The sequence below is a fragment of the Hordeum vulgare genome, unplaced genomic scaffold, assembly GCF_904849725.1.
Source record: "Hordeum vulgare subsp. vulgare unplaced genomic scaffold, MorexV3_pseudomolecules_assembly, whole genome shotgun sequence".
NCBI classification, from domain to species: domain Eukaryota; kingdom Viridiplantae; phylum Streptophyta; class Magnoliopsida; order Poales; family Poaceae; genus Hordeum; species Hordeum vulgare.
The window spans coordinates 40001-52195 of NW_025422561.1; the positions used below are offsets into that span (position 1 = coordinate 40001).

Genomic DNA, 12195 nt, shown 5'->3' on the forward strand with positions numbered 1-12195 from the left:
CCGATTTGTCAAAGGGATTGGATTGGTGACTTACCCATTCAGTGACTTTGGCACTGGACGTTCCAAAAACGGGTACTATCGGATCGGGTGAATTAGAGAATAGACAGAGGTCCGTTGGCATTTCAGCCTTTCTTCTCCTTTCAGGGCCTATCCGAAAGAGAATCCAGTACCTCTTGGTCCTGAATATCAGAATAGGACGAACGAACCGGCCTCCGCGGATATCTTTGCTTCGGAACAAAACCCTGCAATCAAATAGATTGTCCCAAGGGCGCCATATTCTAGGAGCCCAAGTTATGCTATTGAAAATTCGTTCCTCTAGCAGTTCCGGTTTGAGCATTCCGTTCCCTTTTTCAAACTCCACTTCTTTTCATATAGCAATCCCTGATCAAAGAGAGAACAATATCCATTTCAAAACATTTATAACAGATTCCTTAGTTCGGACCGACGAAGTAATGTCACTCGACTATTATCAACCTGACTGCAATCTTTTTCTGTCGGTAAGGATTGCACCAGAGCACCTTCTACTTCTAATAGGCCATGAACTATAGATAGAGAAGAATCATTCTGAGCGAGTACATAAGAAGCGATCCACTTTTTTTCATCGGTTCCAGGGGAAGACCAAAGATCTTGCGCGGCAGGTCCGCCAGAAAAACTCAAAAGAGAAAGAAGTCTCGTTAATCTCTTCATGCTCGTTCCAAGTTCGAAGTACCTTTTGGCCAAAGAAAAACCCGCTTCCTGACACGATTGCCTCTTTATCTTTATATAGATAGATTCTATGGGGTTATTACTTAGTAAGTCTATTTTGTACAAGAGCCCCTCCTATCTGATAGAAAAGGGTCCCATGATCCCGAGCCGATCTTACCTTGGCTCGCAAACCCCAAGTTTGTCTATGAAGAGCTAATCTAATTGTATTTTTTTCTAGAATGGATTTCTTATGTGGAATACTAATGGATAGGGCCTCGTTGCTAAGTGCTACAAGATCTAGTGCACTGGAACTCGTGGTTATGGACCCGAATCCTTTAGTATGGAACATTGTCTTTTCCAAGTAAAAACCCCTAGTATATGAAAGAATGAAAAGGTGCTTTCGTTCTTGTGGAATAAGAAGCCCTCGTACCTTAATGAAAGGAAAATCGTAATTTTTCGTTAGGTATTTGACCAAATAGGATCGTCCAGTTCCTATAGAACCTATCACTAAAATACCCGATAGGGCTAAGCGGAACGAAAAGGGTTTTCCATGAGATGGTAAATGAAAACGATTAGTCCCACACGAGGTTTGGGAATAAGTGATTGTCTGATAATGAGCAAGGAATATACGTCTTTCTGCTAAAGAGGATCTATTAAACTCATAATTCATTAGATCCTTGTTATCAATGCCAACTAGGTATCATAAGGAAATGGATCCCGGTTGTTCAATCCTTTGATAACCAAGGTCATTCTTTGCTAAAGAGAAATGATCACTATGAGTCAGACTCAATAGAATTGGATCCATTCCAAATAGCGAGAATTAGGATTCTTGATCCCTCTCAATCTCTCTTTCAATTCGAGGATCCAGAGAGGTGTTTTCATAGTCATCTCCGAATATTTGCCATCTCGGAATATTTTCGATTTCATTTTTCTATGATATGTCTTTCTATATGAAAATTGGTTATTTACGATGTACGATGATCCCTGTTAAGCATCCATGGCTGAATGGTTAAAGCGCCCAACTCATAATTGGTAAATTTGCGGGTTCAATTCCTGCTGGATGCACACGAACGGGAACATTCCATAAGTCTATTGGAACTGGCTCTCTATCCATGGAATCTCATCCATCATCCATACATAACGAATTGGTATGGTATATTCATACCATAACATAAGAACAATAAGAACTCGAATTCTTATCGATACTGGAACTCAGAGCATAGGAGGGAAAGTCGATTTATGGATGGAATCAAATACGCAGTATTTACAGAAAAAAGTCTTCGTTTATTGGGAAAGAATCAATATACTTTTAATGTCGAATCGGGATTCACTAAGACAGAAATAAAGCATTGGGTCGAACTCTTCTTTGGTGTTAAGGTGGTAGCTGTGAATAGCCATCGACTACCTGGAAAAGGTAGAAGAATAGGACCTATTCTGGGCCATACAATGCATTACAGACGTATGATCATTACCCTTCAACCGGGTTATTCTATTCCACTTCTAGATAGAGAAAAAAACTAAAGGAGAATACTTAATAATACGGCGAAACATTTATACAAAACACCTATCCCGAGCACACGCAAGGGAACCGTAGACAGGCAAGTGAAATCCAATCCACGAAATAATTTGATCCATGGACGGCACCGTTGTGGTAAAGGTCGTAATTCCAGAGGAATCATTACCGCAAGGCATAGAGGGGGAGGTCATAAGCGCCTATACCGTAAAATAGATTTTCGACGGAATCAAAAAGACATATCTGGTAGAATCGTAACCATAGAATACGACCCTAATCGAAATGCATACATTTGTCTCATACACTATGGGGATGGTGAGAAGAGATATATTTTACATCCCAGAGGGGCTATAATTGGAGATACTATTGTTTCTGGTACAAAAGTTCCTATATCAATGGGAAATGCCCTACCTTTGAGTGCGGTTTGAACTATTGATTTACGTAATTGGAAGTAACCAATTAGGTTTACGACGAAACCTAGAAATCGATCACTGATCCAATTTGACTACCTCTACGGGATAGACCTCAACAGAAAACTGTTGAGTAACGGCAGCAAGTGATTGAGTTCAGTAGTTCCTCATAGAAAATTATTGACTCTAGAGATATGGTAATATGGAGAAGACAAAATTGTTTGAAGCACGCACAGAACCGGAAGCGCCCCTTGTTTCAAAGAGAGGAGGACGGGTTATTCACATTTAATTTGATGGTCAGAGGCAAATTGAAAGCTAAGCAGTGGTAATTAAGACCCCCGGGGGAAAATAGGGATGTCTCCTACGTTACCCATAATATGTGGAAGTATCGACGTAATTTCATAGAGTCATTCGATCTGAATGCTACATGAAGAACATAAGCCAGATGACGGAACGCAGAGACCTAGGATGTAGAAGATCATAACATGAGCGATTCGGCAGATTTGGATTCCTTTCCTATATATCCACTCATGTGGTACTTCATCATATGATTCATATAAGATCCATCTGTCTAGAGATCGTCATATACATCTAGAAAGCCGTATGCTTTGGAAGAAGCTTGTACAGTTTGGGAAGGGGTTTTTTGAGAGAAAAGAAGAATCTACTTCAACCGATATGCCCTTAGGCACGGCCATGCATAACATAGAAATCACACGTGGAAGGGGTGGGCAATTAGCTAGAGCAGCAGGTGCTGTAGCGAAACTCATTGCAAAAGAGGGTAAATCGGCCACTTTAAGATTACCATCTGGGGAGGTCCGTTTAGTATCCCAAAATTGCTTAGCAACAGTCGGACAAGTGGGTAATGTTGGGGTGAACCAAAAAAGTTTGGGTAGAGCCGGATCTAAGTGTTGGCTAGGTAAACGCCCCGTAGTAAGAGGGGTAGTTATGAACCCTGTGGACCACCCCCATGGGGGCGGTGAAGGGAAAGCTCCCATTGGTAGAAAAAAACCCACAACCCCTTGGGGTTATCCTGCGCTTGGAAGAAGAACTAGGAAAAGGAAAAAATATAGCGATAGTTTTATTCTTCGTCGCCGTAAGTAAATACGTAACTAGGAATATGGAAAATTGCATTTTTGGAATTTGCAATAATGCGATGGGCGAACGACGGGAATTGAACCCGCGCATGGTGGATTCACAATCCACTGCCTTGATCCACTTGGCTACATCCGCCCCTTATCCAGCTAAAGGATTTTTTTCTTTTTTCCGTTGATCATTATTCTATTTATTCTGACCTCCGTACTTCGATCGAGATATTGGACATAGAATGCCACTCTTTAAAAAGGAAAAAAGGAGTAATCAGCTGTGACACGAAAAAAAACGAATCCTTTTGTAGCTCATCATTTATTGGCAAAGATAGAAAAGGTCAATATGAAGGAGGAGAAAGAAACAATAGTAACGTGGTCCCGGGCATCTAGCATTCTACCCACAATGGTTGGCCATACAATTGCGATTCATAATGGAAAGGAACATATACCTATTTACATAACAAATCCTATGGTAGGTCGCAAATTGGGAGAATTCGTGCCTACTCGGCATTTTACGAGTTATGAAAATGCAAGAAAGGATACTAAATCTCGTCGTTAACTGAATTCTGAATAGAAAGATTAAGAAGAAAAAAAAGATTCAAAATACCCAATATCTTGCTAGAACAAGATATTGGGTATTTTTGTCTTTTCTTTCTTCAAAAATTCTTATATGTTAGCAGAAAAACCTTATCCATTAATAGCTGGAACTTCAACAGCAGCTAAGTCTAGAGGGAAGTTGTGAGCATTACGTTCGTGCATTACTTCCATACCAAGGTTAGCACGGTTGATGATATCAGCCCAAGTATTAATAACGCGACCTTGACTATCAACTACAGATTGGTTGAAATTGAAACCATTTAGGTTGAAAGCCATAGTACTAATACCTAAAGCAGTGAACCAGATTCCTACTACAGGCCAAGCAGCCAAGAAGAAGTGTAAAGAACGAGAGTTGTTGAAACTAGCATATTGGAAGATTAATCGGCCAAAATAACCATGAGCAGCCACAATATTATAAGTCTCTTCCTCTTGACCAAATTTGTAACCCTCATTAGCAGATTCATTTTCAGTAGTTTCCCTGATCAAACTAGAGGTTACCAAGGAACCATGCATAGCACTGAATAGGGAACCGCCGAATACACCAGCTACACCTAACATGTGGAATGGATGCATAAGGATGTTGTGCTCTGCCTGGAATACAATCATAAAGTTGAAAGTACCAGAGATTCCTAAAGGCATACCATCAGAAAAGCTTCCTTGACCAATAGGGTAAATCAAGAAAACAGCAGTAGCAGCTGCAACAGGAGCTGAATATGCAACAGCAATCCAAGGACGCATACCCAGACGGAAACTAAGTTCCCACTCACGACCCATATAACAAGCTACACCAAGTAAGAAGTGTAGAACAATTAGCTCATAAGGACCACCATTGTATAACCACTCATCAACAGATGCAGCTTCCCAAATTGGGTAAAAGTGCAATCCGATCGCCGCAGAAGTAGGAATAATAGCACCAGAGATAATATTGTTTCCATAAAGTAAAGAACCAGAAACAGGCTCGCGAATACCATCAATATCTACTGGAGGGGCAGCGATGAAGGCGATAATAAATACAGAAGTTGCGGTCAATAAGGTAGGGATCATCAAAACACCGAACCATCCGATGTAAAGACGATTTTCAGTGCTAGTTATCCAGTTGCAGAAGCGACCCCACAGGCTTGTACTTTCGCGTCTCTCTAAAATTGCAGTCATGGTAAGATCTTGGTTTATTCAAATTGCAAGGACTCCCAAGCACACGTATTAACTAGAATATAGATAATAGAAGGCTTGTTATTTAACAGTATAACATAGACTATATACCAATGTCAACCAAGTCAGCCCAAAGATTGGCTATCCATATAAATAAATTAACCAAACCAATAATTTTGTATTTGTAAATGAAGTGAGTAAAAGTTAAAAACTTTGATGGGTCTTTTCTATATGGGTTGCCCGGGACTCGAACCCGGAACTAGTCGGATGGAGTAGATAATTCTTCCTTGTTACAATAGAGAAAAATCCCTCCCCAAATCGTGCTTGCATTTTTCATTGCACACGACTTTCCCTATGTAGAAATAGCCAATATTCTATTCCAAAGAGGAAGTTCTACTAATTTTTTAATTAGTAAGTTGATTCACCTACTCTTTATTATAATAAAAGGAACATTTCAGAATGAAAAATATGAAAGTTTTTTCTTGATCATTTATCAACCCTTTCCTGTTTATTAGTTTTGTCTAATGATTAATTAAGAGGGTTGACCAGGTCATTGATACCTATAATATCCAAATACCAAATACGCTCAGTGTGTGATCCACTGAAAGAAAAAAGAGTTGTTTTGGTGAACATCAAAGAAAAAACTTGCTCTTCTTCCGTAAAAAATTCTTCTAAAAATGCCGAACCCAATCGTTGCATAAAAGTTCGTACCGTGCTTTTATGTTTACGAGCTAAAGTTCTAGCGCATGAAAGTCGAAGTATATACTTTAGTCGATACAAAGTCCGTTTTTTCGAAGATCCACTATGATAATGAAAAAGATTTCTACATATCCGACCAAATCGATCAAGAATATCCCAATCTGATAAATCCGTCCAAATGGGTTTACTAATAGGATGCCCCGATCCAGTACAAAATTGAGCTTTTGATAAGTATCCTATGAGGAGAGTAGCGGGGACTATGGTATCGAATTTTTTCATTCGAGTATCTATGAGAAATGAATTCTCCAGCATTTGATTCCTTACCAACAAAGGACTTTTTGGTACACTTGAAAGGTATCCCATAAAATCGAAGCAAGAGTTTGCTAATTGGTTTATATGGATTCTTCGCGGCTGAGTCCAAAAAAAGAAATAATATTGCCAGAAATTGATAAGGTAGCATTTCCATTTCTTTTTCAAAAAAAAACTGCCTTTTGATGCAAGAATTGCCTTTCCTTGATATCGAACATAATGTATAAGAGGATCCATAAAGAACCATAAGGTTTTCCGAGAAAAACCAGGGTACATTATCCCAAAATGTTCCATCTTCCTAGAAAAGTGGATTCGTTCCAGAAAAGTTCCAGAATATGCTAATGGTAAGCAAGAAGATTGTTTACGAAGAAACAACAAGAAAAATTCATATTCTGATACATAAGAGTTATATAGGAATTTAACTAGTCTTTTATTTTCTTTTTGAAAAAAAAGAATGGATTTCATTGAAGTAATAAAACTATTCCAATTCGAATAGTAGTTGAGAAAGAATCGCAATAAATGCAAAGATGGAACATCTTGGATACGGTATTGAAGGAGTTGAACCAAGATTTCCAAATGGATAGGATAGGGTATTTCTATATGTGATAGATAATCCAAATGCAAAAATTTGTCTTCTAAAAAGGGAAATATTGAATGAATAGAGCGTAAATTCTGAAACTTTGGTATTTCTTTTTCTTTCGGACAAGATAATTCCCGTAGCGAGAATGGGATTTCCACAACAATCGCAAACCCCTCAGATAGAATCTGAGAATAAAACTCAGAATAAAAAAAAATTTTGTAATCCAATAATCGATCTTGATTAGGATGATTAACCGAGTTATCCAAAAAATTCTGCTGATACATTCGAATAATTAAACGTTTCACAAGTAGTGAACTAAATTTCTTGTTATTCCAACTAACTATTTCCACAGGTTCAGAACCGTTTAATCCATAATCATGAGCAAATGCATAAATATACTCCTGAAAGAGAAGTGGGTAGACAAAGTATTGTTGACGAGATTTCTGTTTTTCTGAATACCCTTCGAATTTTTCCATTTGTATTTCTACTTGAATCAGAGAGAAGAAGCATTTCTCGGTTTATCGAATGATGATACATAGTGCAATATGGTCAGAACAGGGTGTTGCATTTTTAATACAAACCCTGGAAAGAAAGGGAGTCTAATCCACGGATCTTTTTCCGCTCCTTTTCTACCGAATTAGTTTATGTTTGTTCTAAATTACAAAAAAGAACAGAACAAGTTTTTTATTTTTGCAGGCCAATCGCTCTTTTGACTTTGGAATACAGCCTCTTTATCAATATACTGCTTCTTTTACACATTCAATCCATAACATCCCTTATTCAATCCATAATCAAGAATAATTAGGATTTCTAAAAAAAAAGAAAAAATAAAGGGTCCACTCATAGGAAAACCCAACCTTTCCCCACATCCGGCACTAATCTATTTTTAACGTCTAATTAGAGCGGGGAATCCTTCCAATTAGGAAGTTAAGCTCGTTGCTTTTTATTTTACCAGAATTGGAGCCAGGCTCTATCCATTTATTCACTAGACCCAGAAAATCGTAATTTTGGATTCCATTCAAAAAAGATTGATTTTATTACGACATGCTATTTTTTCCATTCATTACCTTTGAGGATCAGTCGTGGTCTTCTAGACTCTACCAAGAGTCTGGACGAATTTGTTGTTTCATCCAAATGTGTAAAAGATCATAGTCGCACTTAAAAGCCGAGTACTCTACCATTGAGTTAGCAACCCAGATAAAAAAAGGATCTTAGATACGATCGAAATCCAAAAATCAATGGAATTACACCGCGCGCTTCTGTCAAAACATTGAACTAGCAAGACATCAAAAGAAAGATTTTATCGACCATGAAAAACACTCAAATGGCAAAACGAACAGGTCCGGTTAAATTCCACTAAAGTGAAAAAAAAGAGCGACCCTAATCACGATGGCCAAATTCTCCTTTTTTTAGCGATTTTTATTAAAAAAAATATATATTATATTGTATGAGAATACATGCAAGAGGAACACCCTTATCATTTGAGCGAAGTGTAAGCAGAAAAATTAAATATGGAGTGAGGATAAAGAGACCCATCTATCTACAAATTCTATTTGTTCAATAGACCTTTGTCAATGGAAATACAATGGTAAGAAAACAAATTAGATAGAAAAAGTAAATAAAATAGGGGCTTATGTTGGATTGGCACGATATAAATCCAAATAGGATTAAGAAAGAGGTAAATTGTGTCTAAATAATTAGACAACGAGGAATACTAATAATCTTCTCCTATCCTACTTTTTTATTCATTTAGTTCTTCAATTAACTCAAAGTTCTTTCTTTTTCTTTAAAGAATTCCGCCTTCCTTAAAATATCATAAACAGTTCTTGTCGGTTGAGCACCCTTTTCAAGGAAATAGAGAATAGCTGGAACATTTAAACAAGTTTGATTCTTTATCGGATCATAAAAACCTACTTTTCGAAGATCTCTTCCTTCTCTTCGAGATCGAACATCAATTGCAACGATTCGATAGACAGCTTATTGGGATAGATGTAGATAAACAACGCCCCCCCTAGAAACGTATAGGAGGTTTTCTCCTCATACGGCTCGAGAAAATGATTCGAATTTCTGTCGATAATAATAGAAATTAGACTATGACGTCCATTAATTTCCTTACAGAAAAAACAAATTTCATTTATACTCATGACTCAAGTTGGCTAATTCTGCCTGAGAAACTTCGAAGGCAAAATCCTTCAAAAATTTTTGAGTCGTCTTTAAACTCTTTTCTTTGTCTCATTTCGAACGAATTGACTTTTATTCCTTATTCTGATCCAACTCTGTTGTTGAGACAATTGAAAATTGTGTTTACTTGTTCTGGAATCCTTTATCTTTGATTTGTGAAATCCTTGGGTTTAGACATTACTTCGGGAATTCCTATTTTTTTCTTTCAAAAGAGTAGCAACATACCCTTTTTTCTTATTTCCTTCGATAAAGCATTTATCTCTTCTATAGAAATCTAATAAGGGGGATTGATTCTGATATACTTTTATTGGACTTTCTTCGTATTTTAACCTTTCGATTTATTTCTATATTAAGGATAGACTGACAAAGTTGGCCTAATTTATTAGTTTTCACTAACCCTAGATTCTTTCCCTTGATAAAAAATAAACTCTGTCCTCTCGAGCTCCATCGTGTACTATGTTACTTAAACCCTGCGCAAATTTGGTTCGGAACGAATAGAACAGGCTATGTCGAGCCAAGAGCATTTTCATTACTATGGAAAATGATGGATAGCAAAATCCACAATCGATCATGTCCTTCAAGTCGCACGTTGCTTTCTACCACATCGTTTTAAACGAAGTTTTACCATAACAAACATTCCTCTTTTCATTGCAAAGTGGTATAGAAAATTGATCCAATATGGATGGAATCATGAATAGTCATTGGTTTTGTTTTTTGTATACTAATTAAAATTAAAACTTGCTATCTATGGAGCAATATGGATAAAAGAAAGTAAGTATTTATCCGGGAAGCCTCCGCCAAGATCCAATTTATTTAAACCCATATTCGAATTCTATCATATGAATGAAACATAGAAAAAGACGACTAAACAAGTTTGCTTAAAACTTATTTATTATTAAATTTCCACCCTCAACGGATGGCTCGAGATGATCAATCTTGAAGTGAGAAGAGAAGGATTGACTCTTCCTCAATAAATAAACTATCAACCTCCAAAAAAGTTTAATTCATTTAATTACTAGAATTAGAATTCTATTAGTAATATATTTTTTCCGTACCAAAAACAATTAACTATAATAACTAAATAAACTATTCCAATGAATAGATTGAAAGTTTTTGGTAGTTAATTGTTTTTGGTACTTCTTCGACTCGAAGACCAAAAGGAAGAAAAAAATATGATTAAGTGATTATTAAGTGATTATTAAGTGATCATAGTAGAGGCATATCCTGAATGTGCCTGCTAGATCCCATTTTTTTCATGAAAATAAAGGTAGTCAATTTGACTGGACTTAAGACTTTATTATGTTTTCTGAGAAAACATAAGATATCATTATTCTCTTTAATAAACTTTTGTCTCATACGGAGTACTATATGATTTCACCGTTTGTTTCATCAGAAACAATCTGGGACGGAAGGATTCGAACCTCCGAGTAACGGGACCAAAACCCGCTGCCTTACCACTTGGCCACGCCCCATTTCGGGTTTTATGCGACACTAATAAACACTATTATGTTTATTTGTTATTCGTCAATACCATTTCAATTACATAAATAAAGAAGAGATATTCTCTTGCTAGTATTCTACACATGCAGATAATATAGAATCAAAAAATGCATTGATCATTACATGGAATTCTATTAAGATATTATATGAAAGTCGAATTTATTCCACTCTCATTTGAGAGTGCGAATACAAGGAGGTATTTTGTGTTTGGGAAAGTCCGAAGAAAAAAAGATTTTGAATCTGCCTTTTCCTTCTTTCCCTTAAAAAAATAACTCAATCAAAATCCAATTATTTACTCTACAAGAATGAAATGCTTGTTATGCCTAATATACTTAGTTTAACCTGTATCTGTTTTAATTCTGTTCTTTATCCTACTAGTTTTTTCTTTGCCAAATTGCCCGAAGCTTATGCTATTTTCAATCCAATCGTGGATATTATGCCTGTTATACCTCTATTCTTTTTTCTATTAGCCTTTGTTTGGCAAGCTGCTGTAAGTTTTCGATGAAATCTTTAGTACTCTGTATGCCAAATTGAATGATGTGTTCATTCCAAAAAAAAAAATTAAAATGGGTAAAAGCCGAGAAGTTTTATATTTTTATATTATGAACCCTCAATTCTAAAATTGAAATTATTCTACATTGAATGGGTAGCTACAGCAATAAATTTGGATCAGCCTTTCTACTCCCCTGCACCTAGGTTGAGCAGGTACCTTTAGGTACCTACACAATACCTATTCAATACCACCTAACCCTATTTTTGCTATTGATAAGAGTTCTTATTATAAATGAATTCTTGCAATTTTTTTCCAGAATTCATTTTTGCATTTTTAGGTATCAAAAAAAACCATCCTAGTGGATCCGTGTGGTAAGGAAAAACTGGTAATCTATTCCTTAAAAAAAAATCTTGGAGATTATGTAATGCTTACTCTCAAACTTTTTGTTTATACAGTAGTGATATTCTTTGTTTCACTCTTTATCTTTGGATTCTTATCTAATGATCCAGGACGGAATCCTGGACGCGAGGAGTAAAAATTCAATTTTTTTTTTTTCTTACAAATTGGATTTGTTTCGTACATTTATCTATGAGAAAATCCGGGGGTCAGAATTCTTTCCAGTTTGAAAGTCCCAAATGATCCAAGGGAGCGGAAAGAGAGGGATTCGAACCCTCGGTACAAAAAAATTGTACAACGGATTAGCAATCCGCCGCTTTAGTCCACTCAGCCATCTCTCCACGTTCCAAAGCGAAAGGTTTCCGTGATATGATATAGGCAAGAAATAAGAAATAACGGTTGCAAAAAACCCCTTTTTTTCTTTCAAAAGTCTATAAAAATTATATTGCCAATTCCATTTTAGTTATATTCTTTTTTCTTAATGTTAATAAAAAAAAGAAGAAAATTCTTGTTTTTTCTTTGTAAAAATCGATATTGACCGAGAGACAATCAAAATAGATTTTCTCTTTAGCGGGCATTTCCATATAGGACTTGTTATA

The 12195-nt window shown here is 36.4% G+C and overlaps 3 protein-coding genes and 1 non-coding gene across 4 annotated transcripts in view; 1 reads left to right on the forward strand and 3 right to left on the reverse strand.

Annotated features, from left to right (window-relative positions):
- LOC123420069 (NAD(P)H-quinone oxidoreductase subunit 2 A, chloroplastic) overlaps positions 1-2433 on the forward strand; it is a 6887-nt gene extending 4454 nt beyond the window's left edge. Inside the window, exon 2 of the mRNA XM_045107263.1 lies at positions 1-2433. This exon is cut by the window's left edge and continues 2113 nt beyond it. The gene's annotated coding sequence lies outside the window, so the exon portion shown is untranslated.
- Positions 2434-4343: 1910 nt separating this feature from the next.
- LOC123420073 (photosystem II protein D1) lies at positions 4344-5530 on the reverse strand. Its single transcript, XM_045107266.1, has one exon. The coding sequence runs from the start codon at positions 5439-5441 to the stop codon at positions 4380-4382; it is 1062 nt and encodes a 353-aa protein (XP_044963201.1). The 5' UTR covers positions 5442-5530; the 3' UTR covers positions 4344-4379.
- A 343-nt stretch (positions 5531-5873) lies between these two features.
- LOC123420068 (maturase K) lies at positions 5874-12135 on the reverse strand. Its single transcript, XM_045107262.1, has one exon. The coding sequence runs from the start codon at positions 7500-7502 to the stop codon at positions 5967-5969; it is 1536 nt and encodes a 511-aa protein (XP_044963197.1). The 5' UTR covers positions 7503-12135; the 3' UTR covers positions 5874-5966.
- TRNAS-GCU lies at positions 11850-11937 on the reverse strand. Its single transcript has one exon. It is a non-coding gene; the product is annotated as a tRNA-Ser (tRNA).
- Positions 12136-12195: the final 60 nt, after the last annotated feature.